The sequence below is a fragment of the Narcine bancroftii genome, chromosome 7 (assembly GCF_036971445.1).
Source record: "Narcine bancroftii isolate sNarBan1 chromosome 7, sNarBan1.hap1, whole genome shotgun sequence".
Taxonomy (NCBI): Eukaryota; Metazoa; Chordata; class Chondrichthyes; order Torpediniformes; family Narcinidae; genus Narcine; species Narcine bancroftii.
In genome coordinates, this window is record NC_091475.1 from 200,546,322 (window position 1) to 200,573,908 (window position 27,587).

General features: G+C 41.9%; 1 protein-coding gene across 2 annotated transcripts in view; it reads right to left on the minus strand.

Annotated features, from left to right (window-relative positions):
- LOC138740154 (cytokine receptor common subunit gamma-like) overlaps nucleotides 1–27,587 on the minus strand; it is a 50,797-nt gene that overhangs the window by 21,399 nt on the left and 1,811 nt on the right. For both annotated transcript variants that reach the window (XM_069892547.1, XM_069892548.1), the window contains exons 2-5: nucleotides 11,049–11,166; nucleotides 5,365–5,528; nucleotides 2,279–2,414; nucleotides 995–1,176 (exon numbers count right to left, since the gene is read on the minus strand). In XM_069892547.1, the coding sequence (XP_069748648.1) occupies nucleotides 995–1,176; nucleotides 2,279–2,414; nucleotides 5,365–5,528; nucleotides 11,049–11,166 (600 nt within the window). The remainder of the gene's footprint in view (nucleotides 1–994; nucleotides 1,177–2,278; nucleotides 2,415–5,364; nucleotides 5,529–11,048; nucleotides 11,167–27,587) is intronic.

Below are 27,587 nucleotides of genomic sequence, written 5' to 3' on the forward strand. Positions count from 1 at the left end.
CTTCCCACCCTTCCAAATATATTGGGAGTTGTCGGTCAATTGGGTGTAATTGGGCGACACGGCCATGTGGGACGCAAGGGCCTGTTACCGCACTGCATGACTAAATTAAATTAAAACCTAATAATCATGTTAACACAAGAGAGATGGCAAAATGTTGGAATCTAAAGCAGCTGAAGGAATGTTGATGAAGGGCACAGGCCCTTATAGTGGTGGCTACACCTGCTCCTGCAATAACACACACAACAAAACTGGTTGAGCTCAGTGAGCAGACTGCTGGGCTGGACTTGTATTCCCAGCCCGGACCTGGCTGAGAACCGCGCTGGAGGGCGCTGATGTCATCCGGGCGTCACGTGGTCCCCCAGCGCAGGTTTCTGAGCCCTGAGCTGGAAGGAAGGGAAACCCCCCCCAACGGCGCCATTTTGGCTGGCTGCCCTGCCACGTGGCTTACACGTGCGGCCAATTCGCCTGCTTTGTGGTGAGCCGCCACACATTGACCATTTCTACCCCTGGATGCTCTCTGGCCTGCTGAGTTCTTCCAGCAACACTTTGGCTGCTCAAGATTCCAGCATCTACAGCTTTTATGTCTCTCTGCTGGAGAAACCTGAGTCCTCAAGCAGGATTTCATTGATTGTTTATGTTCTTCCATGTGTGCTGCCAGATCTGCCTAGCTTGGTTTTTGGTCCAATCAATTTGACGTTTTAGGCTGATGTGTGCCTCTTGTTTTTGTCAAATATAAAAATAGGAAGATAAATGCAAACCAAGTTTTGGGTTAGAAAATGATATTCCATTCTGTGAAGTCTATTTGAACAAGTATGTCTATTTGAACAGGATGTCTGCAGCATTTTTAAGTGGGTACCCAATCCCTCTCTCCTTCTTCACATCAGTGTAATCCCCTGAACAAATTAAACATGAGAGAAAAACTTGACAAGTAATAATGTACTGTCCAGTAATGATGTTACGGTTATAGACTGAGTAATTAGAAATTCCAGCCTACCTTGATCGTGAAGCAGGAACCTCTGAGGACTTATTCGTGTTACGTTGTTATTGTCCAGAACAGAGGCAAACAAGTATTTGATTTTGGCAATCTCATTGTCAACGGTCAAATGGCAGCCAACATTACCATTTCCATCCTGTAAATAATGTTTGCATTGCTTCACGCACATGTTTTCAGAGAACCTGCAGGAAAGGGAGGATTGAATAGTCCATATAATCTGGACTTAAAGTGAAGGAGGGATTCCTGTTACTGTTCCAATGTACACTTCACAACAGTGTTCAACTTGATTTAAAATCTGCAGGCATATACTTGCAGCTCCTCAGCCTGTGAGCTTAACACTATTATAGAGCCGTCAATAAAACGTGAGAAGCATAATATTGTAGCGGGCTGCACTGATCCGCAAGCGAACCAGCTCACAGAGGTTCAGGCTTGCACTGGGCTGACGTCACAATGGTCCCAGTGGGGAGCTGCAAAGGATCATGGGAGTGGTGCTGATAGGCTCTCAGAGAGTTCCAGTAAAGTCAATTGGTTGGTTCAGCTCGCTCAAAGCTTCCGTCTGGTTTTTGATTTGCTCGCTGCACAGCACACTGACCACAATATACTTATTAAATTAACTGTTAAATTGGATGTCATGAAATGGTCCTGAAAAGTAGTTGCAGATAGGATAAGCATGGGTCAATGAATGCCCAGCTTGATCCCACAGGAATCAATGAATTGGATACCAGTTCTGTTCATATTGAGTTAAAAGGTAAATATTTGCCAAGGCAACCAAGAGAACTACAATCCTCTCTTCTGAATAGCATCATGGGATCTTTATACTCACCTAAGGGAGCCATGAAAGCTTTGGTTTAGTGCAAGGGTCTCCAAAGTGGTCAATATCGACCCCTGGGGGTTGATGGAACTAGCCAAAGGGTCAATAAATGCCTGGGGGTTGAATGGGAGGGGTCAATAAAAAACACCCGGTTAGGGGGGGGGGGTCGGGAAGGTCGATTGAACTTTTGCATTCAAAAGCTATAGAAAATAACACCTATTGCAGGGGTGGCCAACCTCCCGCGAGAGCTGGCCTCAAGTGGCTGCCATGTTGTATTTGGCTTCAGCCTTTTAATAAGTTGACAGAGCACGGGAAGATGAGGGAGGGTGGATGCAGCAGACAGGAAAGGGGTGTGTGCTCTTTGTATGTCGGGGGAGTGGCAGCATCCTTCCGACATACAAAGTGTATCACATTATTCACATGACCCACCCCTTTTGTGACCTTGAGGCAAACTGACCTTGAAGAAAACTTACACATAACGAATGATGTAACGTACATCTTCCCTTGCATCTTTGCCTTGATCCCATGAGCAGTCCAGATATTTGTCATCAGGAAATAGGCAGTCTAAATAAAACTGACTCCTTTCACTGAGCATCAGTCGCTGTGGTCCTGTGTAGCAGTGTGATAAAAAAGAATATTACGTTAGTCAGGTATATATCATGAAATATACAACAGTAAGCGGGAACTGCTAATTCAGTGGTTCTCAACCTTTTTCTTTCCACTCGCACACCACTTTAAGGATTCCTTATGCCATAGATTCTTTGTGATCAGTAAGAGTATGTGGGTAGAAAAAAAAAGTTTGAAAACCACTGTTTTAATCATCCCTATTTCACTCGGTACCTGCACGGTTTCATAACTCCAAAGGAAATTGGCCAACAACAATTTTTCTCAAGTAAAATATTTTAGTAACAATTGGATCTCGAGCAGTGAGTCTCCACCTTCCCTTCCCACTCAAATGCCACCTTACGCAATCCCTTACTAATCACAGAGCACTGATGGCATAGAGACTACCTAAAGTGGAGTGTGAGAGTGGAACGAAAAAAGTTGAGGATAATCAATAAATCAATTAGAGGATAAAGCCATGACTTCTCCACTCTGGGAATGGCTGAAAGCTTAAGCAGAATAAGATCAATACTTTTAAAAGAGAGCTAAATAAGGAAACTAAAATAACAGGAATAGAGGGTTAGAAGAAACTGGATGGGTGAATGCATAAGTTCCAGCTTGGGTTCCATGTATTTCGAGTACACACCCGGATATTTCAGACACAAGGGCACTGAACTTACTAACCCCATGTACACTCGGCGAGTACTGCCGACAATGAATTTGCTTGGGTCTTAGTGGAATTCCCATCCATCACTACGCCCGACTTCCACTCGGCGGAACCCAAACACCTGGGTGAGACACCAAATTATTCTACACCAGGGCATGGCGCTTCCCCCAAGAAACTCAACCTGGCAAGAGAAGAGTTTTAAAAGATGGAGGAACTCGGTATTGCATGGCACTCCTATAGTCTATGGGCCTTCCCCCTCCATATGGTACCTCAGGCAGCGGGAGGTTGGATGCTGTGTGGAGACTACCGCTGCCTAAATGAGGCCACTACACCTGACCAGTATCCCGTGCCCCATAATCCAGGACTTCACCGCTAATCTGCAAAATGCATGGATATTCTCTAAGGTGGACTTCATCAGATCCCAATCCACCCTGATGACATTCCCAAAACTGCCAACCTAACCCCCTTTGGATTGTTCAAATTCCTCTGCATGCCATTCGGGCTGAAAAACACGGCTCAGACTTTCCAGAGGTTGATGGATGCAGTGGGCTGGGATCTGAAATTCACCTTCGTCTACCTCAATGGGATTTTAATAACTAGCCACACCTGCACCGAGCACGCTGCTCACTTAAGACCATTGTTCTCCAGCTGTGAGTTTGGTTTAACCATCAATCCATCCAAGTGTTAGATTGGACCATCACACTGGCCAACATGGAGCCAGGCCATTATCCAACAAAATAGACACTAAGCGTTCCTTCTCCAGACCAACGACCATGAAGAGGCTACAAGAGTTTGCAAGTGTGGTCAATTTTTATCATCGCTTCATATCTGTAGCAGCCCGCGTCACGAATCTGCTATTTCCCCTCATGGTAGGGCCCAGTAAAGACATTCAATGGACACAGGAGGCAACTGAGGCTTTCCAACCAACCAAAGATGCCCTAACTAAAGCCACCCTCCTTGTGCATCCAAGGACAGAAGCCCTGACCGTCCTCACAGTAGACGCCTCCAGCACAGGGGTTGGCAGTGTACTTAAGCAAATGGTTAATGACAGTGGCAGTCACTGGCCTTTTTTAGTAAACATCTCAGGCCACCATAGCTCAAGTACAAGTCTTCTTTCAACCTTGAGCTATAACCCATAATACCTCAATCTATAACCATAGTGACCCCATTACAATATTTTGTGCTATCTGTATGTAGTTTTCATTGCCGGAAGTCCTGGGATGCATCCAATTAGGTGAAAAACATTGCACGAGCCACTTCACTCTCTCTCTCTCTCTCTCTCTCTCTCTCTCTCTCTCTCTCTCTCTCTCTCTCTCGCTCTCGCTCTCTCTCTCTCTCTCTCTCTCTCTCTCTCTCTCTCCCCCTCCGCTGTACCAGCACCAGGAAAAAAATGCCAGTTTTTTTGAGCTTTCCAGATTTTAGATGTCCGGATAAAGGATTGTGTACCTGTACTGCATAATTACTAGGTAAGTCACCAGGTAAATTGCCTTGTAATTCACATGTACTCACCAGTGTGAAAGAGTGAGTCATAACCATCTGGGACTACTACAAACAGGAGGCAGTGCTCTTTACCTTTAACTTTCTCCTCGAGTCTACTTGTACCTTTTGTATCAATGTACTGTCCATTGTAGGCCTTGAGCTGAACAGAATTTGGATTGATGTGTGGCTTTATCTTCATTGTCCTGATGTCATGCTCACAGATCAAATTGTCCTTTGCCCTGGGTCCCGCTTGAAAGGATTATCTGTTCCATTTGCAGGCAATGGCACCATCCACTTGTCCTGCTCGACTCCGTTCATAATTGGCTGTTCAGCATCTGTTGGTTTGAAACCTTCCTGCGCAACTGGGGTACATAGTGTCAAGATTCAGGGGAGTAGATTTAGGGCAAAGGTGAAGAGGAAGAGTTTCTCCAAGTGATTAGTGATCCTGTGGACAATGCAATGGTGGAGGATTTCAGCTGGTCTTGCAGGATCCAGAGCAGGTAAAGATATATTAGTGATGATTTGGGCCAGAGCCCTTAGCTCAAGGTAGAAGGGCTCAGGACGGAAACATTGGTGATACCTCTTTACTTCCAATTGACGCTGCAAGACCGGCCGAGTTCCTCCAGCATTTTTGTGTTTTGATGACAATCACAGCATCTGCAGACTTTTGTGTTTCACATGAATCTGTGGCATTCTCTGCCCAAGGAAGTCATAGAGGCTGTGTCATGAAAAATAAAGACAAAATAAGGATATTCGAGACCCATTAATAAAGAGATTATGTAACATATAGGATAGGTGTGTTCCACATACCTTGGTCCTGTAGTTTGTAGCAATTCATTGGCTTTGCGATCACATTGTTTGAGGCGTTTATGTATAAACACATCCATTTAGCTCTTGTGTTTCTGCGTTTCAATTTACATCTTTGCTTCCCTTCAGTCACCCGGCACCAACTTTTGTGCATCATTTTCGCAAACCTGTGTGAACATTTACACAAGTAGATAATTGTACTTGCCAACAACTTTACACATTCATTTTCTATTGCCTTCAGGTCATGGAAAAAAGTTAGAAATATTTGGTCTTGTCCAAGTAAAAGGAACGACGTAGGGGCTTTGGAATTGGTACCTGGAGAGAGTATTTTAGTCAGAGTGGAAAAAGGCAAAATATTGGAGGACAAATATTTAAATTTAAAGGGAATGTGCGAGTTATTTTACACAGGAAGTAGCTCCAGGATTATACTCACTGGAGTTTAGAAGAATGGGGGGCAGAGGGGGATCTAATTGAAACCTTGTAATGATATGCTGTCATTGTACTGAAATTTGCACATTTAGAATCGTACTCAAGAATGCTTTATTTGGGCGTGTGGGCTTGACTTTATACGCACTTCCATTTTTGCTGTTGCCAGCGGAAGTGACTTCACTGGCCAATAAAGAGGGTTCTTCCCATGCGGGCTTTCTCTCCTCAGTGAGGGAAACCCTGTGCCATCTTGCAAGCTGGTCTCTTTGCTGATGTGCAACTGTCACTTTGGGAGCCGGTTAGTGCACATAGTGAGAGGGCAGCCACAACCTATTGAGTACTGAAAGAATTGCAGAGAGAGAGGATATGGACATGTTTCCTATGGTGGGAAAATCTGCACCAGGGGGCACAGCCTCAGAATATAAAACCATTCCTTAAGGATGGGGATGAGGAGAAATGTCCCTAACAAGAGGGTGATGAGTCTTGGAATTCATTGCTGTGAATAGCTGTGGAGGTGAAGTCATAAGATAGAGGGAGGAAATAAAGGATTATGGGGAGAAGACTGGAGAATGGGGTTGAAAAGGATAGTCAATTAGTCATGATGGAATAGCACCACAGGCTCAATGGGCTGAATGGCCTTATTTTACTCCTATCTATTATAATTTTACATTATTGCCTCGAATATGGAAGAAAACACAATAACAGCATTTAAGAGGCTTTGTAGATGGATGCATGAATATGCGGGGTATGCAGAATATGGAATTTATGTAGAAAGATTTTGTTTTAATTTGGCATAACTTTCTGCACAGATCTTAGTGGGATAATGTGCCTATTCATGCTTTGTTCTGTTCTATGTTGCCTACCAAGATGCTGAGGTGTTTGACTAGAAGAGCATCTGGAAGAAATTTCAAATGCACAAGCAAAAGAGGGAATATTGGAAATGCTCAGCCCTCATCTGTAGGGTAGGGAGAGAAACAGAGTTTCTCTGGCAGATGGGAGGAGTTTCACGCTTGGAGAAATCAAGGTCATTCTGATGCAGGTAAGGAGAGATTTGACAAAACTGTTCAAAATTATGAGGTGGGATTGATGAAGTGAATAAAGAAAAATCTTCTCATTGGAAGGAGGAACATAAATAAAGCATTGCCCAAAGAAAGCAGTAGGAGGAGTATCTTCTGCCTCAAGGTCAGCTGCTCGTGGTGTTCAACCAGGTTCTGTTCTTGGACAAAATATTGGAGGGATGGGTCAGTAAGTTTGCAAACATCAGAGGTGGTAGTGAAAGTCCAGAGCTCCCTACCTGAAAAGATATAAAGAACAGGTTGGATACAATGACCAGGTTGGATTGGTAGTAAGGAAAGTGAATGTTATGTTGCCATCCATTTCAAGAGGAATTGTGTTCAAGGGTAAAAAGGAGTTGTTGAGGCTGTATGGGGCATTTGGAGTACTGTGTGCAGTTTTGGGCCCCCAGTCTTAGAAAGGATGTGATGTTGAAGAGGGTGCAGAGCAGATTTACTAGGATGATTGCCGGAATACAAGGGCTAATGTGTGAGGAATGTTTGGCAGCTCTTGGACTGTATTCATTGGAGTATACAGGAATGATCTCAGAAACATATTGAATTTTGAAACGTTTTGACAGAGTGGATGTAGATGAGATGTTTCCCTTGGTGGGTGAATCAAGGGGGCACAGTCTTAAAATTAGAAGTTATCCATTTAAAACAGAGATGAGGAAGAACTTTTAAGTCAGAGGGTCGTGGATTTGTGGAACTCACTGCCGCATACAACGGTGGAGGCCCGATCACTAGGAGAGTTAAAGCAAAAGACTGATAATTATCTAATTGGTCGGGGCATCAGGGGACATTGGGAAAAGGCTGGCAATTGGAACTATAGTGAGTATAGTTCAGCTTTGGACAGAGTCATGGAACAGACTCAATGGGCAAGTGGCCAACTTCTGTTCCTTTACATTGTGAACAAGAAAAAATAGGTAGATCCCCTGGAAAGTTAATAAGATAGGGAAAAGAAAGCAAAGACAAGTCAAATAATGGGAAATAAAGTAATCGATGGTAGAGAGGTTAAAGAAAGGAGAAAGTGTAAAGTGGAGGAGAAGAAGTTGACTTCGGACCAGTACAAAGGCTGAGGGCAGTAGTGGCATTGACATCTAAGCTGTGGAGCCCCTGTTGGGAGGAAAGCTCACCTGGAGAGAAGAGCAAAGACAGTCGGGGAAGGGCTGACCTGCGAGAAAACTGAAGGAAAGCCTCAGCCGAGATGGTTGCAGGACAAGACATTGTGTCCGCACAACTGTCGGCTGAGATGATAGAGGGAGAAGATGTTGACCCCGCACAGAAGGACAAAAACTCACCTGAAAGCAAAGAGGAGACAAAGAAAGCCCAGAACGAATCATCAGGCAATCGTTGAGAAACCTGAGGGTGGTGGCAGTGATCCAGGTGTGGAGAGGCGGCGAGGACAGCGACCCCCTCACGGGAGCAGATGGCACAGAGGTGGATGCTGCAACAGAACAGCAAATGCACCAGAGGAGACTCTGGGATCATACAGGAGCTTAGCTGGTAGGAGGGTGGAGAGTAATGGCAAGGAGGCATCAGAGAGAGACGTCAGGCCCAGAAGACTGATTGATAGAAAGAAGAGGCAAGAGGATGTAGGTAGCTCCAGCCAGAGAGAGTCAGAAGAAGAGGAGGAAGGCACAAAGGAGGAAAGGGAGAAGGAGGAGAAACAGAAAAGACAGATTGACAGGTTATAAAGGTGGAGAGGGAGGATTATGATGTGGTGGGGGAGGGGGTGGGTGGTGAGGCCAACTAACCAAGATTATTGGTTGCCATTCTGCAAATTAAAAAAAACTGAAGGGAGGGATGAACAAAATTAAAGAATGGAGAGGCTGACCACAATAGTTTTTGTGGTGCAGGACAGAATGGAAAGATTAGAGGAGAGTATGGAGTGGAGAGAGAGTGAGTGGGAAATGGGTGAGGATGAAAAAAAGAATTTGGGATAAGATGGACATTTTGGAAAATTATAATAGAATAATATAAATGAGATAGGGGTGAAGGAGGATCTGGGGTGGGGGGAAAAACAGAGAATACCCAGTGGGTTTCTTTTTTAAAATAATGGACTCCAGAGGTGCTGGGAGGGAATAAGATTGGTAATTTAGAAATTGAGAGGCCCCACCAATCTCCAACCCTCCGCTTGGCTCCAGGTAAAGAACCCCACTTGGTCCTGGACAAGCTCCTTCACTATCAGGACGGGGTGGCGGCAGCGGGAACGATGGAGAGGGGAGGTCTGATAGTGGGGAAAATAGGGTGCCCTTTTCCCCCCTGATGTTAGTGTGGCACTTGTTAGTCTCAGGAAAGGATTTGATACAGTCAAAAGTGCTTTGAAACAAAAGGGGATAGAGTACACCCTCCTTCATCCTTCCACCTTGAAAAGACCAGGGGATAAAAAAAATTCAACAATGCTAAGGAGGCAATGGATTATTCTAAAGAGAGGATACCCTTGGAATAACAATGATTGGGGGTGATTAAAATGGATTATTGGGTTGTATAGAAGTTATATTGTTACATGTTATATGGTTATACTGTTTATGTGCAATATTGTTATATTTATAGCGACTTCAATCCAATAAATAGTCGCTTGAAGTGAAATACCTACTAGGGACATGTTTCCAATTAGTTTCAATACAAGTCCAGATGTATTTTAATTCTTTATTTCAAAAGAAACTTGAAATTACTTTTAATGTTGATATGAAATATTCATAAATAACATCTGAACTGACGCTCTGTGAATACAGAGTAACATCAGTGTTAACTTTCAACTAGAGTTAAGGGCTTTTCACTCCCCCTTCTCTACGGCTCCATATTTAATACTGTAATGAACTTCCCTTCGCATCATACCTTACCGTGCATGCTCTGACTGGCACTTTAACACCTGAACACATTGAGCAAGCTCCGAGAACCGAGCATGCTCACAACTATCTGGGAATAAGAGTGGGCAAAGATTTATGCAATATATAAATTAAATGATCTCTCTTTGCTCCGGAAGATTGAGGAGGACTTGGTTAGATCAAGAGCTCTGCCCATAACATTAGTGGGCAGATTAAATTGTTCAAGGAGGAAGCTGATGCCAAGACTGCAACACTGCCCATTCCATTTTTCAAGATGCTCAATGGACGTGTCAGAAACTTTTTGTGGAGTGGGAAGGTGGTTGGAGTCTCCATGGAAATGTTAACATGGGAATATAAATTAGGGAGTGTAAAACTATCAGATATCAAGAAATATAATTGGACATCCCAGGTGAGATAGATCACTTCACGGTTTGAGGAAAGGGGCCCACTTCCTGGGCACAAATTGGATTGCGTGACAGGGATAGTAGGAGAGTTTATCTATGAATGGAACACCAAATTAATTTCCAAATGAAACATTAATACATGTATGCCAGACATGGCCAAAAAAATACATTGATGTATTGGATCAAAGGTAGGGTTGTCTCCCAGTATTCCTTTAACCCAAAACAATTTAATTCCTATGATGCTGGGTAAGAAGATCCTGGACACCTGGTACCAGAAAGGGATCTGGTATATCAAGGATTGTTTAGATCAAGGGCAGTTAATATCATTCGACTAATTGAGGATCAAATTTGGATTATCCAATAGAACATTATTCTGCTTCTCTTTTTTTAAAAAGAGACAAATTAGGACCAACAATGACTCCACCAGAGTATAGTGCCATGGAGATTCTAATTCGACAGGGGAATGTGTTTGTTTATTTTTAGGCTGTATTTCTTATTTCAAAGTGAGGGCCCAAAGCTGGGATTACACCGGTCAGGGGAAAGATGGGGAGTCAGACTTGGGTACAACAATTAATGAACATCGGTGGGAAGACCTATGTCTGAATAACATGACAGGAATTGTCAATGCCAGATACATGCTGGTCCAGTACAATTTCCTGCATCAGTTATACCTCACAAAACAATTATATAAATCAATGTCCGAAGTACACTTTAGATGTGGTTTAAAAGTGATGGGGTATGTTTGTAGCAGAGGTTGAAAGGGGAGAAGACAGGAGAATAGGGGTATAGAGGGAAAAAAAACATCAGCCATGATTTGAATGGTGGAACAGTTTCAATGGCTGAACAGTCTATTTGTGCTTGTGTGTATGGGGATTAGCATAAAATGGAAGACTGATGGTCAGCTAGGAGATGTTTATAGTACTTTCTCTCTCAGTAACAGACAATATTAAATTTTGTGCAAAACCACTACATACCAGTAATAAAACCGGTCACTAACACCATGAGCTGCCTCTTCAGTTGCCTTCCATGTGCAGTTTACATACTCCTTGTTGTGATAGATACATTCCATTGGACCTCCAGCCACGGCTTTGCCTGCCAATATTAATATAGTGTTAAACCTTACAGGTAAACAAACCAAACATAATTTAACAAAACCAAAGCTCATTAAATCCTCATTTCTTCTTACAATTGTTTCAAGAAAATTGGTTTGTTACAGCTTAAGGCTATCATAATAAATCTTTTTTGTGCTCCATCCAAATCGAGGCCTAATTCTTTACTTCTTATATTACTTAGAAGAAAGATTTCTGGATTTTTTGGTATATTGCTTTTTGTGATTTTATTTAATATCTGGTTTAGATCTTCCCAAAACTTTTCCACTTTCTCACATGCCCAAATTGCATGTGCTGTTGGTCGTGTTTCCTTCTTACAGCGAAAACATCTGTCTGATACTGTTGGGTCCCATTTATTTAACTTTTGGGGTGTGATGTATAGCCTGTGTAACCAATTATATTGTATCATGCGTAACCTCGTGTTTATTGTATTTCTCATAGTTCTGGAGCATAGCTTTTCCCATGTTTCATTCTTTATCTTTATGTATAGATCTTGTTCCCACTTTTGTTTGGGTTTACAGCTTATTTCCTCGTTCTCTTTCTCTTGCAGCTTGATGTACATGTTTGTTATATATCTTTTAATTATCATTGTGTCTGTAATCACATATTCAAAACTGCTTCCTTCTGGTAATCTCAGCCTGCTTCCCAATTTGTCCTTCAAGTAGGTTTTCAGTTGGTGGTATGCAAACATTGTACTGTAAGTTATATCATATTTGTACTTCATTTGTTCAAAAGATAATAATTTATTTCCCAAAAAGCAATTTTCTATTCTTTTGATCCCTTTTCTCTCCCATTCTCTAAAGGAAAGGTTATCTATTGTGAAAGGGATTAGTTGATTTTGCGTTAATATTAATTTTAGTAGTTGATAATTTGTTTTTTTTCCTTTCTACGTGAATCTTCTAACAAATGTTAAGCAGATGGTGCAGTACTGGTGAATTCCCCTGTTGCACCAGCTTTTCATCCCACTTATATAGTATATGTTCAGGTACATTCTCCCCTATTTTATCTAAACCTGGAAATCAGAAGATAACCTGAGAATAAAGCAATGGTACATAGAAATTAATAAATGTATTCCATTGGAAAAAATAACATATAATTTAAGAAATAACGTCACACTATTCGAACAAATTTGGGAACCGTACATGGAGCATGACAGAGAGGACCTACCGTGGACCTCCGCCTCCCTAAAATGACAGAAGGAGAAGAAGACGAAATGAACTGACCCAGTGTGTAAAAGTAGATGACGCATTTTTCTTGTTTATTTTCATTGTGTGATGACATTGTTTAATGGGTTTATTGTATTGTATATGCTGAACGTTTAGTGGGTGGGGAGGGGGGTGGGAAGGAGGGAGGGAAGGGAGGGGGGAAAACGGGAGAAAATGACACTGTGAATATTCAAGAGGGAAAGGTTTATGTGTATTTTGGTCAATATGGTTCATAGTGTGAAAAATAAAAAATAAATTAAAAAAAGAAAATTGGTTTGAAAAGATTTTTCTCAAACACGATGCTAGGGAAGTTCAATTGGTCAAAAAGTGTACTTTAAATAGCAACACACCCAACATTTCATCATTCCCTTCATCAAGGAAGCATCACAGTTTTGCAACTTAGAATACCAACCAGGCATTAAGTGAAGTGACTGCCGTGTTCCTCTGAATTATCAAGATCATACCTCATGAGTTAAGCAAGCAGCCTTTATGTGTGTAGAGCTCGTCGAAAGAACCAAAGACTTGTTGATCCAAACCAAGGCTTTTATTAGCAAAAGACAGGAGCTCTTCACAGGTGGCCGACCAGTGCGGAATGATCCGACCTGGCTAGGGACACAATCCTTTAAGGCCCAGACAGTAGGCGTGGCTTAGCTCTCAGCCAATCGCTGTAAGCACAGTCTAGATACTGTAACTATATACACTATATACATTGGTGATAGATCTGTACTATCACAATGTGGACTGCATCACAGCAAGAAATTAAAAGCACCTGTTGGGTATTATTTCACACTACCAGAGTTTCACAATACATTTGCAGTTAAGCTGGGTATCAGCAGTTATTGTCTGATAATGTTTCAAAATTAGAGGAGTTGTCAATCCCACATGTACCATTCCTCTTAGTCTGAAGAAATTTGCAGCAGGTTTATCATTTCTTACAAGATCACAAGATATTTTTTTAACGTAGAAGGTATAGTACTACAACTAGGAGGAGTTAGAGACAGAGTGTGTAGCTTCTGGAGAATGTGGCATCTTGGGAATGTTGTTGCATCCACCTCACTGACAAAAGGCAAAGGAGGAAAAACCCAACACCCAACCCCAACCAACCAATTTTCCCCTGCAACCGCTGCAACCGTGTCTGCCTGTCCCGCATCGGACTTGTCAGCCACAAACGAGCCTGCAGCTGACGTGGACTTTTTACCCTGTCCATAAATCTTCGTCCGCGAAGCCAAGCCAAAGAAGATTCAGGATGGATGCCTTCCCATGAGGTTTGCATGTGTGTGTTCTATTTCTAGTGCTGGTTGCTTAGTTGGTTTTGAAACAACTCAAATTTCATTATTGTAATAGAAGAAACATCACATGATACCAGGAGTGGAAGAAACAGGCAAGTTCTGCAGTTCACAGGAGTGAAAGAAGAAAAAAAAACCCACGGTGTGCATTGTGAGTAACACTCAATTTCAGCAGGGAAACTTTGGAGAGTTTAAAAAATCTTAATACTGTAAGTTGAACTGGAAATATCAACCACGAGTGGAGGCTGTTTAAGCAAAGGTTTATGTTATATGCACTTACACAATTAGGACTCAGATGTGGTGCTTTCTTATCCTTTAATACCATCAGACTAATGGAGGGGTGGATGGACAGCATGGTGGCTCGTATTACTCTTCCCCCCGAGTAATAAATGTTGAATAGGACCTCTCTGTTTCATAACAATGTTGAGGAACTTTGGGGGGCATCCGAGGCGCTCTAGTATTTGCCAAAGCCCTTTCCTGCTCACGGTGTCGAAGGCTTTGGTGAGGTCAACGAAGGTGATGTAGAGTCCTTTGTTTTGTTCTCTGCACTTTTCTTGGAGCTGTCTGAGGGTAAAGACCATGTCAGTAGTTCCTCTGTTGTCGCAAAAGTCGTACTGTGATTCTGGGAGAATATTTTTGGCGACACTAGGTATTATTCTATTTCGGAGAGTCTTAGTGAAGATTTTGCTTGCAATGGAGAGCAGCGTGATTCCCCTGTAGTTTGAGCAGTCTGATTTCTCGCCTTTGTTTTTGTACAGGGTGATGATGATGGCATTCCGAAGGTCTTGAGGCAGTTTTCCTTGGTCCCAGCAGAGCTTGAAAAACTCATGCAGTTTGGCATGCAGAGTTTTGTTGCCAGCCTTCCAGACCTCTCGGGGGGATTCCATCCATACCTGCTGCTTTGCCACTTTTCAGTTGTTCAATTGCCTTATATGTCTCTTCCCGGGTGAGGATCTCATCCAGCTCTAGCCTTAGGGGCTGTTGAGGGAGCTAGAGCAGGGCGGATTCTTGGACTGAGCGGTTGGCACTGAAAAGAGATTGGAAGTGTTCTGACCATCGGTTGAGGATGGAGATCTTGTCACTGAGGAGGACTTTGCCGTCTGAGCTGCGCAGCGGGCTTTTGACTTGGGGTGAGGGGCCGTGCACAGCCTTTAGAGCCTCGTAAAAACTCCTGAAGTCGCCAGTGTCCGCGCTGAGCTGGGTTCGTTTGGCGAGGCTAATCCACCACTCATTTTGGATCTCCCGGAGTTTCCGCTGAAGATGGCTGCATGCGCGACGGAAGGCTCGTTTCTTCTCTGGCCAGGACAGCTTTTCAAGGTGAGCCTGGTGGGCAGCTCACTTCTTTGCCAGCAGCTCCTGGATTTCCTGGTTGTTTTCGTCGAACCAGTCCTTGTTTTTCCTGGAGGAGAAGCCCAGTACCTCTTCAGTGGATTGCAGTATGGCAGTCTTCAGCTGATCCCAGAGGGCTTCAGGGGACGAGTCCGTGAGGCAGATTGCATTCTCGAGCTTTGCTTTGAGCTTTGTCTGGAAGTTTCCTCTCACTTCATCTGACTGCAAGTTTCCAACATTGAACCTCTTTCTGGGGGCTTTACTGTTCCTGGACTTTGGCTTGAAGTGAAGGTTGAGCTTGCAGTGAACCAGCCGGTGGTCGGATATGAGCTCTCTGAACCCTTCTCCATTAACAATGGCATGAAGCAAGGCTGCGTTCTCGCACCAACCCTCTTTTCAATCTTCTTCAGCATGATGCTGAAACAAGCCATGAAAGACCTCAATAATGAAGATGCTGTTTACATCCGGTACCGCATGGATGGCAGTCTCTTCAATCTGAGGTGCCTGCAAGCTTACACCAAGACACAAGAGCAACTTGTCCGTGAACTAATCTTTGCAGACGATGCCGCTTTAGTTGTCCATTCAGAGCCAGCTCTTCAGCGCTTGACGTCCTGTTTTGCGGAAACTGCCAAAATGTTTGGCCTGGAAGTCAGCCTGAAGAAAACTGAGGACTTCCATCAGCCAGCTCCCCACCATGACTACCAGCCCCTCCACATCTCCATTGGGCACACAAAACTCAAAACGGTCAACCAGTTTACCTATCTTGGCTGCACCATTTCATTGGATGCAAGGATCGACAACGAGATAGACAACAGACTCGCCAAGGCAAATAGCGCCTTTGGAAGACTACACAAAAGAGTCTGGAAAAACAACCAACTGAAAAACCTCACAAAGATTAGCGTATACAGAGCCGTTGTCATACTCACACTCCGAATCATGGGTCCTTTACCAGCATCACCTATGGCTCCTAGAATGCTTCCACCAGCGTTGTCTCCGCTCTATCCTCAACATTCATTGGAGCGACTTCAGTTCCAACATCGAAGTACTCGAGATGGCAGAGGCCGACAGCATCGAATCCACGCTGCTGAAGATCCAACTGCGCTGGGTAGGTCACATCTCCAGAATGGAGGACCATCGCCTTCCCAAGATCGTGTTATATGGCGAGCTCTCCACTGGACACTGAGACAGAGGTGCACCAAAGAAGAGGTACAAGGACTGCCTAAAGAAATCTCTTGGTGCCTGCCACATTGACCATCGCCAGTGGGCTGATATCGCCTCAAACCGTGCATCTTGGCACCTCACAGTTCGGCAGGCAGCAACCTCCTTTGAAGAAGACCGCAGATCCCACCTCACTGTCAAAAGACAAAGGAGGAAAAACCTAACACCCAACCCCAACCAACCAATTTTCCCTTGCAACCGCTGCAACTGTGTCTGCCTGACCCGCATCGGACTTGTCAGCCACAAACGAGCCTGCAGCTGATGTGGACATTACCCCTCCATAAATCTTCGTCCGTGAAGCCAAGCCAAAGAAAAAAAAGAAGGCCCTCTCTAACGACAATTACAATATTGGGCCCATGAGCAGTAGTGCGAATTAGAGTACAAATAATGAGTGATTATAATACAGAAAGGAACAATAAATATTTTTGGAACATAGTTCTTAAAGTGCTTGGGTGGTCTTCTTTCTCTCTTGGACCACCTCCGCGTGGCATGCTGGACCAGTATTTGCTTAGGGCTGTTCTGGGTGGGACCTACCAATATTCAGGTTGACGGCAATTGCTGGCCTTCTTTGGCCTCCAGGGTTCTACATGCTGCGCTGCTTGTCACAGTTACTGGGCTATCTGTCTCCACCCCTCTTTCACTAAGCCCAAGGAATTGGCCATGGCAGGTCTGGTTCTATCTCCTCCAGGCCTTGAGGTAGTTCATGGACTTTAGTGTCAGACAATGGCTGCAATTGGTCAATGTGTCATTGCCACAGTCTGTCTCCCACTAAAACAGAGTATGAGCAGGGGCTCTGCATTTGTAAGATCACCCCTACCACCCATGGGTCTTTGTATTGTCTGTAATCTTGTGCCAGTACTCTCTTGCCCACCTCCAATGTTCTAGGTAAAGTTTGTGACAATGTGGATCTTTCTAAATGGAGGTCTAGATCAGGATGAACTGTGGATAGTCTCATCCACAGGTGGCTGCCTAACATCAATTCTGCAGGGTACGTTTTGTGGTAGAATGCAGTGTATTTCTTTACCCCAATAGGAAATCTGAAATTCTGAGAGTCCAGGAGGCGTTTAGGAGTTTTTTTGGTTTTCATCACCTTTTCGAATGTTCTGTCCCGCTTTCCCCTGCCCCCCCCCCCCCCCCACCATTAGTATTTGGGTGATAGGGTGCAGACAAATATGTCTGTTATTGTTGGTGCATATAAATTTCTTGAAAGGTTCTGATGTAAACTGGGGTCCATTGTCTCTGACCCATTCATGAGATAATCTGTATGTGACAAACATGGCCCATAGCTGTTCAATTGTAGAATTGGTTTTGTTATTTTTCATATGTGAAACTACTGGCCATGTGGAATGTGCGTCCACTGCTATAAGGAAAGTCTCTCCCATGAATGGTCCTGTGAAGTCTATGTGAATGTGATGCCAGGTTCTGGAAGGCCATTTCCAAGTGTTGGCCTTGGCCTGCAACATTTTTGGCTGCATTGACTGACATATTTTGCATTCCCTCATTGTCGTTTCAATGTCTCTGTCTATTGATGGCCACCCAACATGTATCCAGGCCAGTGCTTTCATTCATACGGTTCCTGGATAGTTATGGTGCAGCTCTGACAATGTGATGATTTGCCATTTGGGTGGGATAATTGTACGGGTACCCCAAAGTAAACATCCTTCTTCAACTGATTGTTCGCAGTGATGTGTGATATTAACTTTCAGGTCTTCTGGTATGAGCTCAAATTCTGGATAACCATTTAGACTTTGCTTGGCAATCTGCCAATCCCATCACCCATCTGTCTCGATGTGCTTGGTTCAGAAACTGATCAAAGTGACAGTGCTTGGACAGTTTACTCAACGCTGCCAGGTATTCACTTACTGCCTCCCTGGCATTTGTTTCCTTTCATAGAATCGTTGCCTTTCTGCCATAACTGGTAGTCTGGGGCTCAAGTGGTTCCCCAGTATTGTGCATAACTCAATGTAGGTTTTCTTCCCTGGTTCCTCTGGGGACAGCAAAGTTTTAAGGAGATCGAATGCTTTGCTGACCATTATATTGAAGAATAGGGCAAGTTTTGGGTTTACTGGGGCTTCATTAATATTATGGGCTATGCAGTAGTGGTTAAACTATTTTACGTAATTACCCCAACTTTCATCTCCTTCGTTTAATTCTCTGAACTTTCCCTCTGCCATCTTGGCGTGCTTTCACTTTGATATTTTGGCGGGAACTTGCAGAGCTCATTAGGTAGTCACTTTTTACCTTTATCCTTTTGCTTCCTTCCCCCCTTTGGTGCATGGAGCATGCGTAAGTTTCATTTTGTTCCTCATTGCCACTGCTGTGTCTGCACTTACACAATTAGGACTCAGAGACGTGATGCTTTCTCATCCTTTAATACCATCAGACTAACATGGCTACTGACATACAGATATATAGGGAGGGATGACATCATGATGTGGGTGTCATAATGGACAGCGGGGTGGACTTATACACAACAGTTTATGCTTTACCTGCAAGCGATTGGAATCGATAGCAAACCAGTAACACAAATGATTGCACTTTTACTTACCGTGGCAGGACCTCAAGCTCTAGAGGTTTTCATCACATTTGTTTTTGCTGACGTTGAAGACCAGAGAAAATTCGACAAGGTTATCGATTTGTTTGATGAATACTGTTCACCAAAGAAAAATGAAATCTTCAAGAGGTACATGTTTTGCTTGGTCGTCCAGCTGCAGGCAGAGAGCTTTGATACTTTTTTTTTAACAGAGTTAAAACTAAAAGCAAGAACATGCTGCAAGATTCAATGATCCGTGATCAAATTGTGTTCAGGGTTATTGATAAGAAAGAGAGAGACACGTTACTGAAAAAGACAGAGCTTAACTTAGCTGGAGCTATGAAGATATGGCACACCAGTGAATTAGCTCTGAAGCATGCAAAAAATTAGGTGATAGTGTAAAAGCCAGTGAAAATGAAGGCATGGTCATAGCGACAGTATCTAGACACACACAATGTTTTTCCAAAAGGAAACTAAACAGAAGTCAAAGTATAGGAGGAAACGTAGACATTATAGAAGAAACTGCTCTCAGCGATACACTTTTCATGGGCATGGTGGTGCAAGAAGTGAACAGTGTTGAGCAAGATAAGAAAAATGGACTGTGTCACTGCATACAAATGGTATAAATATTCCTTTCAGGTTATACACAGGGGCAAAGGTCAATTTGATCTGTGAACGTGACATCTGGGCAATGAAGATAAAGCCATACATTCATGTAATTCCTGTACTGCTCTAAGTATACACTGAACAGGGCATCAACGCAAAAGGTACAAGTAAACTCAAGGTGAATGTTAAAGTTAAAGAGCACCACCTCAGGGTCACAGTAGTCCCAGATGGACATTGTTCACTGCTCAGTGATAAAGCAGATGAACATTTAAACCTAGTCAAGAGGATGTACCACATTAACAGTGACCATACACAGAACAGCATAGAGGGAATACTGGCTCATTTCTGTTCATATTCTTTACTTCCTTATTGACTGGTGCTGCCACTTTCAGAAAGCTGTGGACGCGTGATTGCTACAAAGTGTTCTGCAATTTACGACAGTAAAATCACCGCAACCAGCAAAAAATTGTGGAAAATAAATAGGTAAAAAATACAAAAGTTTAAAATTGCCTTTAGTTCGCCAACTACACAACATGAAATCTCAAGCAACCGAAAAATTCACTTATACCTTCATCTATCAATCCCCAGAGATGCTGGATACCAGGGGGTCTTACTGTCAATCCTTTGAAGAAGACCGCAGAGCCCACCTCACTGACAAAAGACAAAGGAGGAAAAACCCAACACCCAACCCCAACCAACCAATTTTCCCCTGCAACCGCTGCAACCGTGTCTGCCTGTCCCGCATCGGACTTTTCAGCCACAATCGAGCCTGCAGCTGACGTGGACATTTACCCCCTCCATAAATCTTCATCCACGAAGCCAAGCCAAAGAAAAGATTGTTATTACATTTAACTTTCCAAAGTGCAACACCTCACATTTGTATGGATTAAATTTCATTGACCTCATATACCCAACTGATCTATATCTAGCTGTGTGATCTTTGGCATTGTCCCTCACGATCCACAGCTCCATCCATTTTTCTGCTATCTGCAGAAAGAGGCATGAATGTCACTCTCTTGATTGTATTTCCGTTAGGTGACAAATTTAGGCTGCATATGGAGGCTCAAAGCCACAAAATTAAGATAAAGGTTTAAGCTGTAGTCACACTGTGTAGATACATTTGGTCTGATTCTATGTCGTTTGACCCCTTAATGATTTAGCTTATCTAAGAATAAGAGGCATTTGGTTTGATAAAGCCATCAATCACATCTCTGCACCCCACACATTTCCTAAGAGTTAAGCACAGAATGAAAATTCTTTCATGCTCATACTCTCAAAGCCTTTGTATCTTGACGATTGGGAGCATAGTAAGTGAACATTCTCGAAAGGTGCCTTGCACGAAACTTTGTGAATGTGACAGTTTCATATTAAAAGAAAGACATGCAACTGATTGTAGTTGCGTTCCACTATAATACCAGAGACTTCAATGCCAACCTACTCTTTAGTATTTCTTTACTCAAATGATGGGAAATAGCTGCAGCAAGCATCCTCCAAAATCCTCAAAACAACTTTGTTAGGCAGGGTTATTAAGCATGACAAAGGAAGGCAATTTGATAGAGAGAACAGACAAAAGGCTGAGGAACAGAGAAAGACCTTCTTTTGTCCTGGTATTTCTTTCTTACATTTTTAAATTTTAAATATTAAATTTAAATTTTTTTTTCTTATTTTAATTTTAAAATTTAATTATTTTAAGTTTAAAATTTTAAAATGTAAAATTTTTACATTTTTATTTTTAAAAATGTAGATATTCAGCATGAGAATAGACCTGCGATCCCATACCACCCAATTTCAGCCTATTGACAAATAATCCCAGATACGTCTTGAAGGGTGGGAGGAAACTGGAGCACCTGGAAGAAACCCACACAGACACAGGGAGAATGTACAAACTCCTTGCGGACAGCGTCAGATTGGAACCCAGGTTGCTAGCGTTGTGCTAACGGCGACACTAGCTTTGCCGCCCACCTACGATAATCGTACCACCCACTTCTTTCCTAGCTTCAGAAGCCTGAAAAATCTACACCCTCCCACTCCCTCCCACGCACATAATTAAGTAGGGAGATTTAGGTATATCATCTTGATATTAGAGAACTACCAATTATTACGGTCAGACATGTTCACACAGTACCAACATCCTAATGAAAATGAAAGAATAATGAAAGATAGGTCAGGTAATTTACACAGGTGAGTCTAACACCAGAGGAATGGAAAATCTTCTGAGAGAGGTTAGATCTTCTCTTGTCAAGGCAGGGATTATCAAAAGTAGTCAGTAGGGCTTTGCTATTGAAAGCTCCTCACTGACAAATTTTTAAAGACTATTTCAAAGAGGTAGCTTAGGATAGACATGATGGTAATGTGGTTGATGTCTTCTGCAGTGATTTAAGTGAAGTCCCTTGGAAGATTCCATCAGGGAGATTGGTTTAAAAGGCAAGAACCCATGGAATCCAAGATGAGTTGACAAATTAGATCTAAAGTTGGCTGGGAAAGTAGTTTGTTTTGTGAGTGGAAACTCACAGTGTTTGTCAGCGACTTATTTGTTTTATGCACTAACTTTTCCTGTCATTTTACCCCTGCAATCAAATCTTTGCAGGACTTTTACCATTATCCAAGTTTCTACCTTAAGTTTCCATCTTGGAAACTTATTGAAATATGGCTTTCTTTCACGAAATATATTTTGTTTGAATTCAATCATGAGTTTAAAATTTTAAATTTTTACATTTTTATTTTTTTAAATTTAGACATGCAGCACAGTGACAGGCCCTTTTGGCCCGCGATCCTGTACCACCCAATTTCAGACTATTGACCGACAATCCCCAGTATGTTTTGAAGGGTGGGAATGTCATTGTCTGATATATTTTTAAAAAAAACATTGTTTCCTTCTTAACAGAAAGGATCATTTTAGAGAGCAAAGTAAATTTCATCGGTGTGATTTGATATGATCATTCTTGTTGGGAGAGGTTCATTAAGAACAGAGAACACAGGAGTAACAGGTCATTCAGCCTACGCTGTTGACACTGAACATTGCATGTACATGATACACACCTGCCTATCCTCTGTGTCATCAAGTGTCAGTCTTAAACACTTCTATTGTATCTGAACATCAATGATTAAGAAATAATGTCATTCTGTTATCAACTCCCCAGTTTTGTTCAGGTTACATGACTAATTAAAGCAACCTATACATATATATGCAGTGAGACATATGGAGAAAACTGAATGTTCTTTCAGTTGGTGGTGGTCCTGAATCATAGATAGAACAGATAACAATGGTCGATGCCCTATTCTATCAGGAACCTTTGTGCTTTTTGACAATTCATTGTACTTTATTCCAAAGTTTTTCAATTAATAAAGTTAGAATTTTCCAGTTACCACTATGAGATTTGAACGCATGCCACTAGATCAACAATTCAGCGGATGGACCCCTCTGCCACTGGAGAATATGCCAGAATCGAGCATGCTCTGCCAGGACCACAGAATAGAAAAGCAGCTACATTGGCCTCAAGGCTAACGACTCGCAAAACTGGTATTCTACTCTGAGCTATGTTATGGAAAGAGATTTAAGAGGATACAAAAACTAGACAATAGCACCAAACGCTGTATCTGGCAATTGCTGTAGCAAGGAAGCCTTCAACTCCAACAACTGAGAAAGTGTATGGAGAAACCTTCTTGAATTCACATGGTCTCAGAAATCCATGACCACTCCGTGGTTGCTATCTGATTACATGCCTTCTGCTCTCCCAGTGGATCCATCTCAATGCAATCCTCCCCAAAGGGTCCACCTCAGTGTGATCCTACCCAATAGGATCATATCACTCTGTGATTCTATTAAATGGGGTCCCCTCTCTCTGTGATCCTACCCAATGAGGTCCCCTCACTCTGTGATCCTACCCAATGGGTCCATGCCATTTTCCATCCCATTGCAGAATGAGATGAAACAAGGTTGTGCAAACACCATTCTCAATATTCCAAAGTATAGTATTGCAACTCAGTTCAAAAATGTCTTTCCAGTGGAATGTTAAACTGTTTAATGTTTAGTGATTCCACTCTAAAAACAAGACCGCTTCAACTTTACGCTTCAAACTACAGCACACAAAAAATGTTTGCATATGTGCACAGGTAAGGCTAAGCCAGTTTTTGATTACTTATTGAAAGCAAATATCTGCAAGACAAGGTTTCTCCACAATTCTGTTCCATTGCACAATAATAATCAAAGTTCATGCCTAGACTTTACTTATTGTGAATCACCCAGGACCCACCTGTCAGCCAGATATTGATTTCAATATTCAGCATCACATTTAGGGACACAGTGCAGGCAGCCTTGCGGACAACTGAGCAAGATGTGGAAAGGCCTCCTAAGCTTATGGATTGGAGTGCAGCAGTCATTATTGTACTCATGCTGTGTTTGGTAGGTATCTCCAAATAGAAAAGAGATATCACCCGTGTTGTTTTGGCAAATTCTTCTAAATCCATTGGGCAGGAAAAGTGAACTGATATCAATGCCCTCTCCCAGACCACCATCCTGAGATTTGACTCTTTGATCACAGCAAGTGCCTCCAATGGATAGGCCACTCTGTATGAAGAACTGCACCTCAAATTCTATCCATTGCTGTTGGCACTACAAGGACATTCTTAAAGACCCCTTGAAAAAGTAGAACATCCACACTGACCCATGGGAATCTGTGTCCCATGACTACTTGAATTAGAGTCTGTCCCTTCTCTTTTTGGCAGCTATCTTTCCTTTCCCACTCCTCAAGAACAGCAGCCATGCATCCATTTATTTAGTTCTAATTGTAGAAGTGTACAATTTGCAGATATTTCTTTTATTAGTAACTACATTTCCAAAGTCTTTCAACAATATAATTGATGGGCCATCAAGTGACTCCATGAGGCAGTAGATTGGAGTCAAAAGGCTTTTATTAGTTTAAACTATATCCAGGGCTCAGAGAGCATCAAGCGAGGAGTCACGTGATGGAGTACTGGCTGGTCGGGTTGAAGCAATCCTCTCCAGAAAAAGAAAAAAAGTTTGGAAAAGACAGAGCTCAACAAATATAAAACTCAAGAAATAGAAGATAAAGTTACAGAGAAAGTCAGAACAATGGAAAAAAAGGAGGAAAATCACCAGAGAAGAAAGAAGAAGGCCTTAGCTGCACGCAGGAGCAGGGAGCTACGGTGGGGAAGAGCAGCCAATCTCCGAGGTTGGTGAGTGCCCTGCGAAGTTGCGACTTCCCGAACGGTGGACTGTAAAAATGGCTCTCGGAGCCAAACAAAAGTGTACAACTGTGCATGCATGAGGAGTCGTGCATGTGCAGTGCACAATCAAAGGATAAAATGAACACCGGCGGGAGGGGGGCTCAGCCGAGGAGCAGACAGCTACAATGTGACCAGCTGAGGGATGGCCGGCATTGGGGTGCTCAGCTGGAGGAACAAAATTACGCCAAGGAAAGGATCGAGGAGGTGGAAAAGGTAGAACGGCAGCAAGGTGACTGACGACAAGGTGATCAACAGCAGAAGGCCCAACAGACAAACGGACTGTGACCAGAGACCCAACAGCAAGAGGACCAGCAAGAGGAGGCCCAACAAAACATAGAATTAATTCATCAAAAAGAGCAGAAGAGACACAGACACAAAAAAGAGAAGCAGAAGACACAAACACAGATACAGATACAGAAGAGGAGGAAGAAGACCAAGATCTTCACAGAGAGATAGGTCAAACAGATGGACAGAATATAGATAAAGCCATTTTTGAAGAAAAACAGAGAGCATTAAAAGAATGGTCATCATTAGAAATTAGTGCAATTAAAAGAAAAATGAAAAGAGCGGAAGATAAAATGCAAAGTTTAAAACTGGTCATGACAGAAATAGGGAAAAGAGTAGAGAGTGTGGAGGAATGGGAAATAGCTGTAGAAATGGAAGTAAATGATTTAAGAGAAAAATTGGAAGGAAGTGACAAAAAAGTTAAAGAGACTCAAGAGTTGTTATCTCAGAAAATTGATCTGTTGGAAAATTATAGTAGGCGAAACAACATAAAAATAGTGGACCTGAAGGAGGGTGAAGAAGGCACAGACATGAAGGAATTTATAAAAGGATGGATCCCGAAGGTTTTGGGAATGAATTAATTGCATGAAGAAATGGAAATAGAAAGGGCACACAGAGCATTAGCTCCAAAACCACAGACACATCAAAAACCAAGATCCATCTTAGTAAAATTTTTTAAGATATACGACAAGAGAAAGTATACAGGAGTGGGCAAGGAATAAAGAGAAGATAATAAGCCTTTGGAATATAAGGTACAAAAAATATTTTTTTACCCAGACATAAGTTTTGAACTTTTAAAGAAGAGGAAGGAATTTAATACAGCAAAAATGATTTTATGGAAGAAACATTACAAATTCATGTTAAGATATCCAGCCGTACTTAAAGTATTTATACCTGGGGAACAAAACAGGCTGTTCTTGAATCTGGAGAAAGCACAAGTATCCGCAGAACATTTGCAGGACAGAAGAAGAGATGAAGAGATGTAACAAGAAAGAAGACTGGCAATAAAGTATATATAAAGATGTAATAATATAAAGTAAAATAATGTATATGTAAAGAACTGAAGATAGAAAAGAGAAGGGAAGGGAAGGAAGGAAGAAGTGGAAAAAAGAGAGAGCTTTGTTATATAGAAGGGAAGGGAAGGAAGGAAGATGGGGAAAAAGCGAGAGCTTTGTTATATGTATTTTAAAAAATGTTTTTTGGGGGAGCTGGGGGGGAGAGAATAACCATCACTGCGAAATCAGTTGATGCTTGTGAGCAAGATTGCAAACCAAATGGAAAGGAGAGTTGTGGTTGCCCTAAATGGTAAAGAAATCTGACCATTTGTCACCACCCTAGCAATCAGGTTCATATATAGAGCTTTAACCCAACCAATAAAAAATGGCTGAATTTGAACTTTTCTAACACCTTAAATAAAAAAATCCCACTCAACCCTATCAAAAGCCTTTTCTGCATCTAGTGCAGAATGGTTAGGCTGCTTTAGATATGCATTGACCAAAGTAATTAATTGAAGAATATTATTTGATACATTTCTGTTCTTAATAAACCCTGTTAGATCAATATGTATCAACTTAGGTAAGTATGTAGCAAGTCTATTAGCTAATACTTTGGCTATAATTTTATAATCTACATTTATAAAGAAATAGGTCTATATGAAAACACTTTTAATGGATCGCTATCTTTTTTTGGAATAAGTTATTAAAGCAATTGAACAAGATTCTGGCAACTTCTGTTTGTCAGTAACTTGTTTTAACACATCTCCAAATACATTAGATAAATCATCACAAAAATATTTATAAAATTCCACAGTAAACCCATCATCCCCTGGAGACTTTCCATTTTGCATTTCCTGTATAGCTTCCTTGACTTCAAAATCTGTAAATGGAGATTCCAATTCCTGAATATTTTTCTCATCTAATACTGGTAACCTTAATTTAGATAAATAAGATTCAATAGAACCATTATCCTGCTTCCCCTCAGAAGTATATAATTTTTGATAGAATAAATAAAACTGATCATTAATTTCTTGAGGCTTATAGGTAATTGTTGAATTCATTTTAATGGCATTAATAGTCCGAGATGCCTCTTCAGCTTTAAATTGCCAAACTTATCAGTTTGAGCATTTGTTAAGTGATCTGAACAACATTATTATGAGTTGGGGGAAGAGCTCACAAGGTACAGCTTTGAATATGTGATTACAGATGCAATGATAATTAAAAGATTTAGAACAAATATGTACATTAAGCTGCAAGGTAAGGAAAATGATGAAATAAGCTATAAATCCAAACAAAGGTGGGAAAAAGACTTAAATATAAAGAATGAAACATGGGAAAAATTATGTTCTGGAACTGTGAAGAATACAATAAACACAAGGTTACGTATGATACAGTATAATTGGTTACACAGGGTATGTATCACTCCTCAAAAATTAAAAGAATGGGATTCAACATTATCAGATAGATGTTTTCGCTGTAAGAAGGAAACGGGAACAAGAGTACATGCAATTTGGGCATGTGAGAAAGTGAATACGCTTTGGGAAGAACTAAATCAGATGTTAAATAAAATCACAAAAAGCAACATACCAAAAAATCCAGAGATCTTTCTTTTAAGGAACATACAAGTAAAGAATTAAGCCTCAAAGTGGATAAAGCACAAAAAAGATTAATTATAATAGCCTTAGCAGTAGCAAAACAAT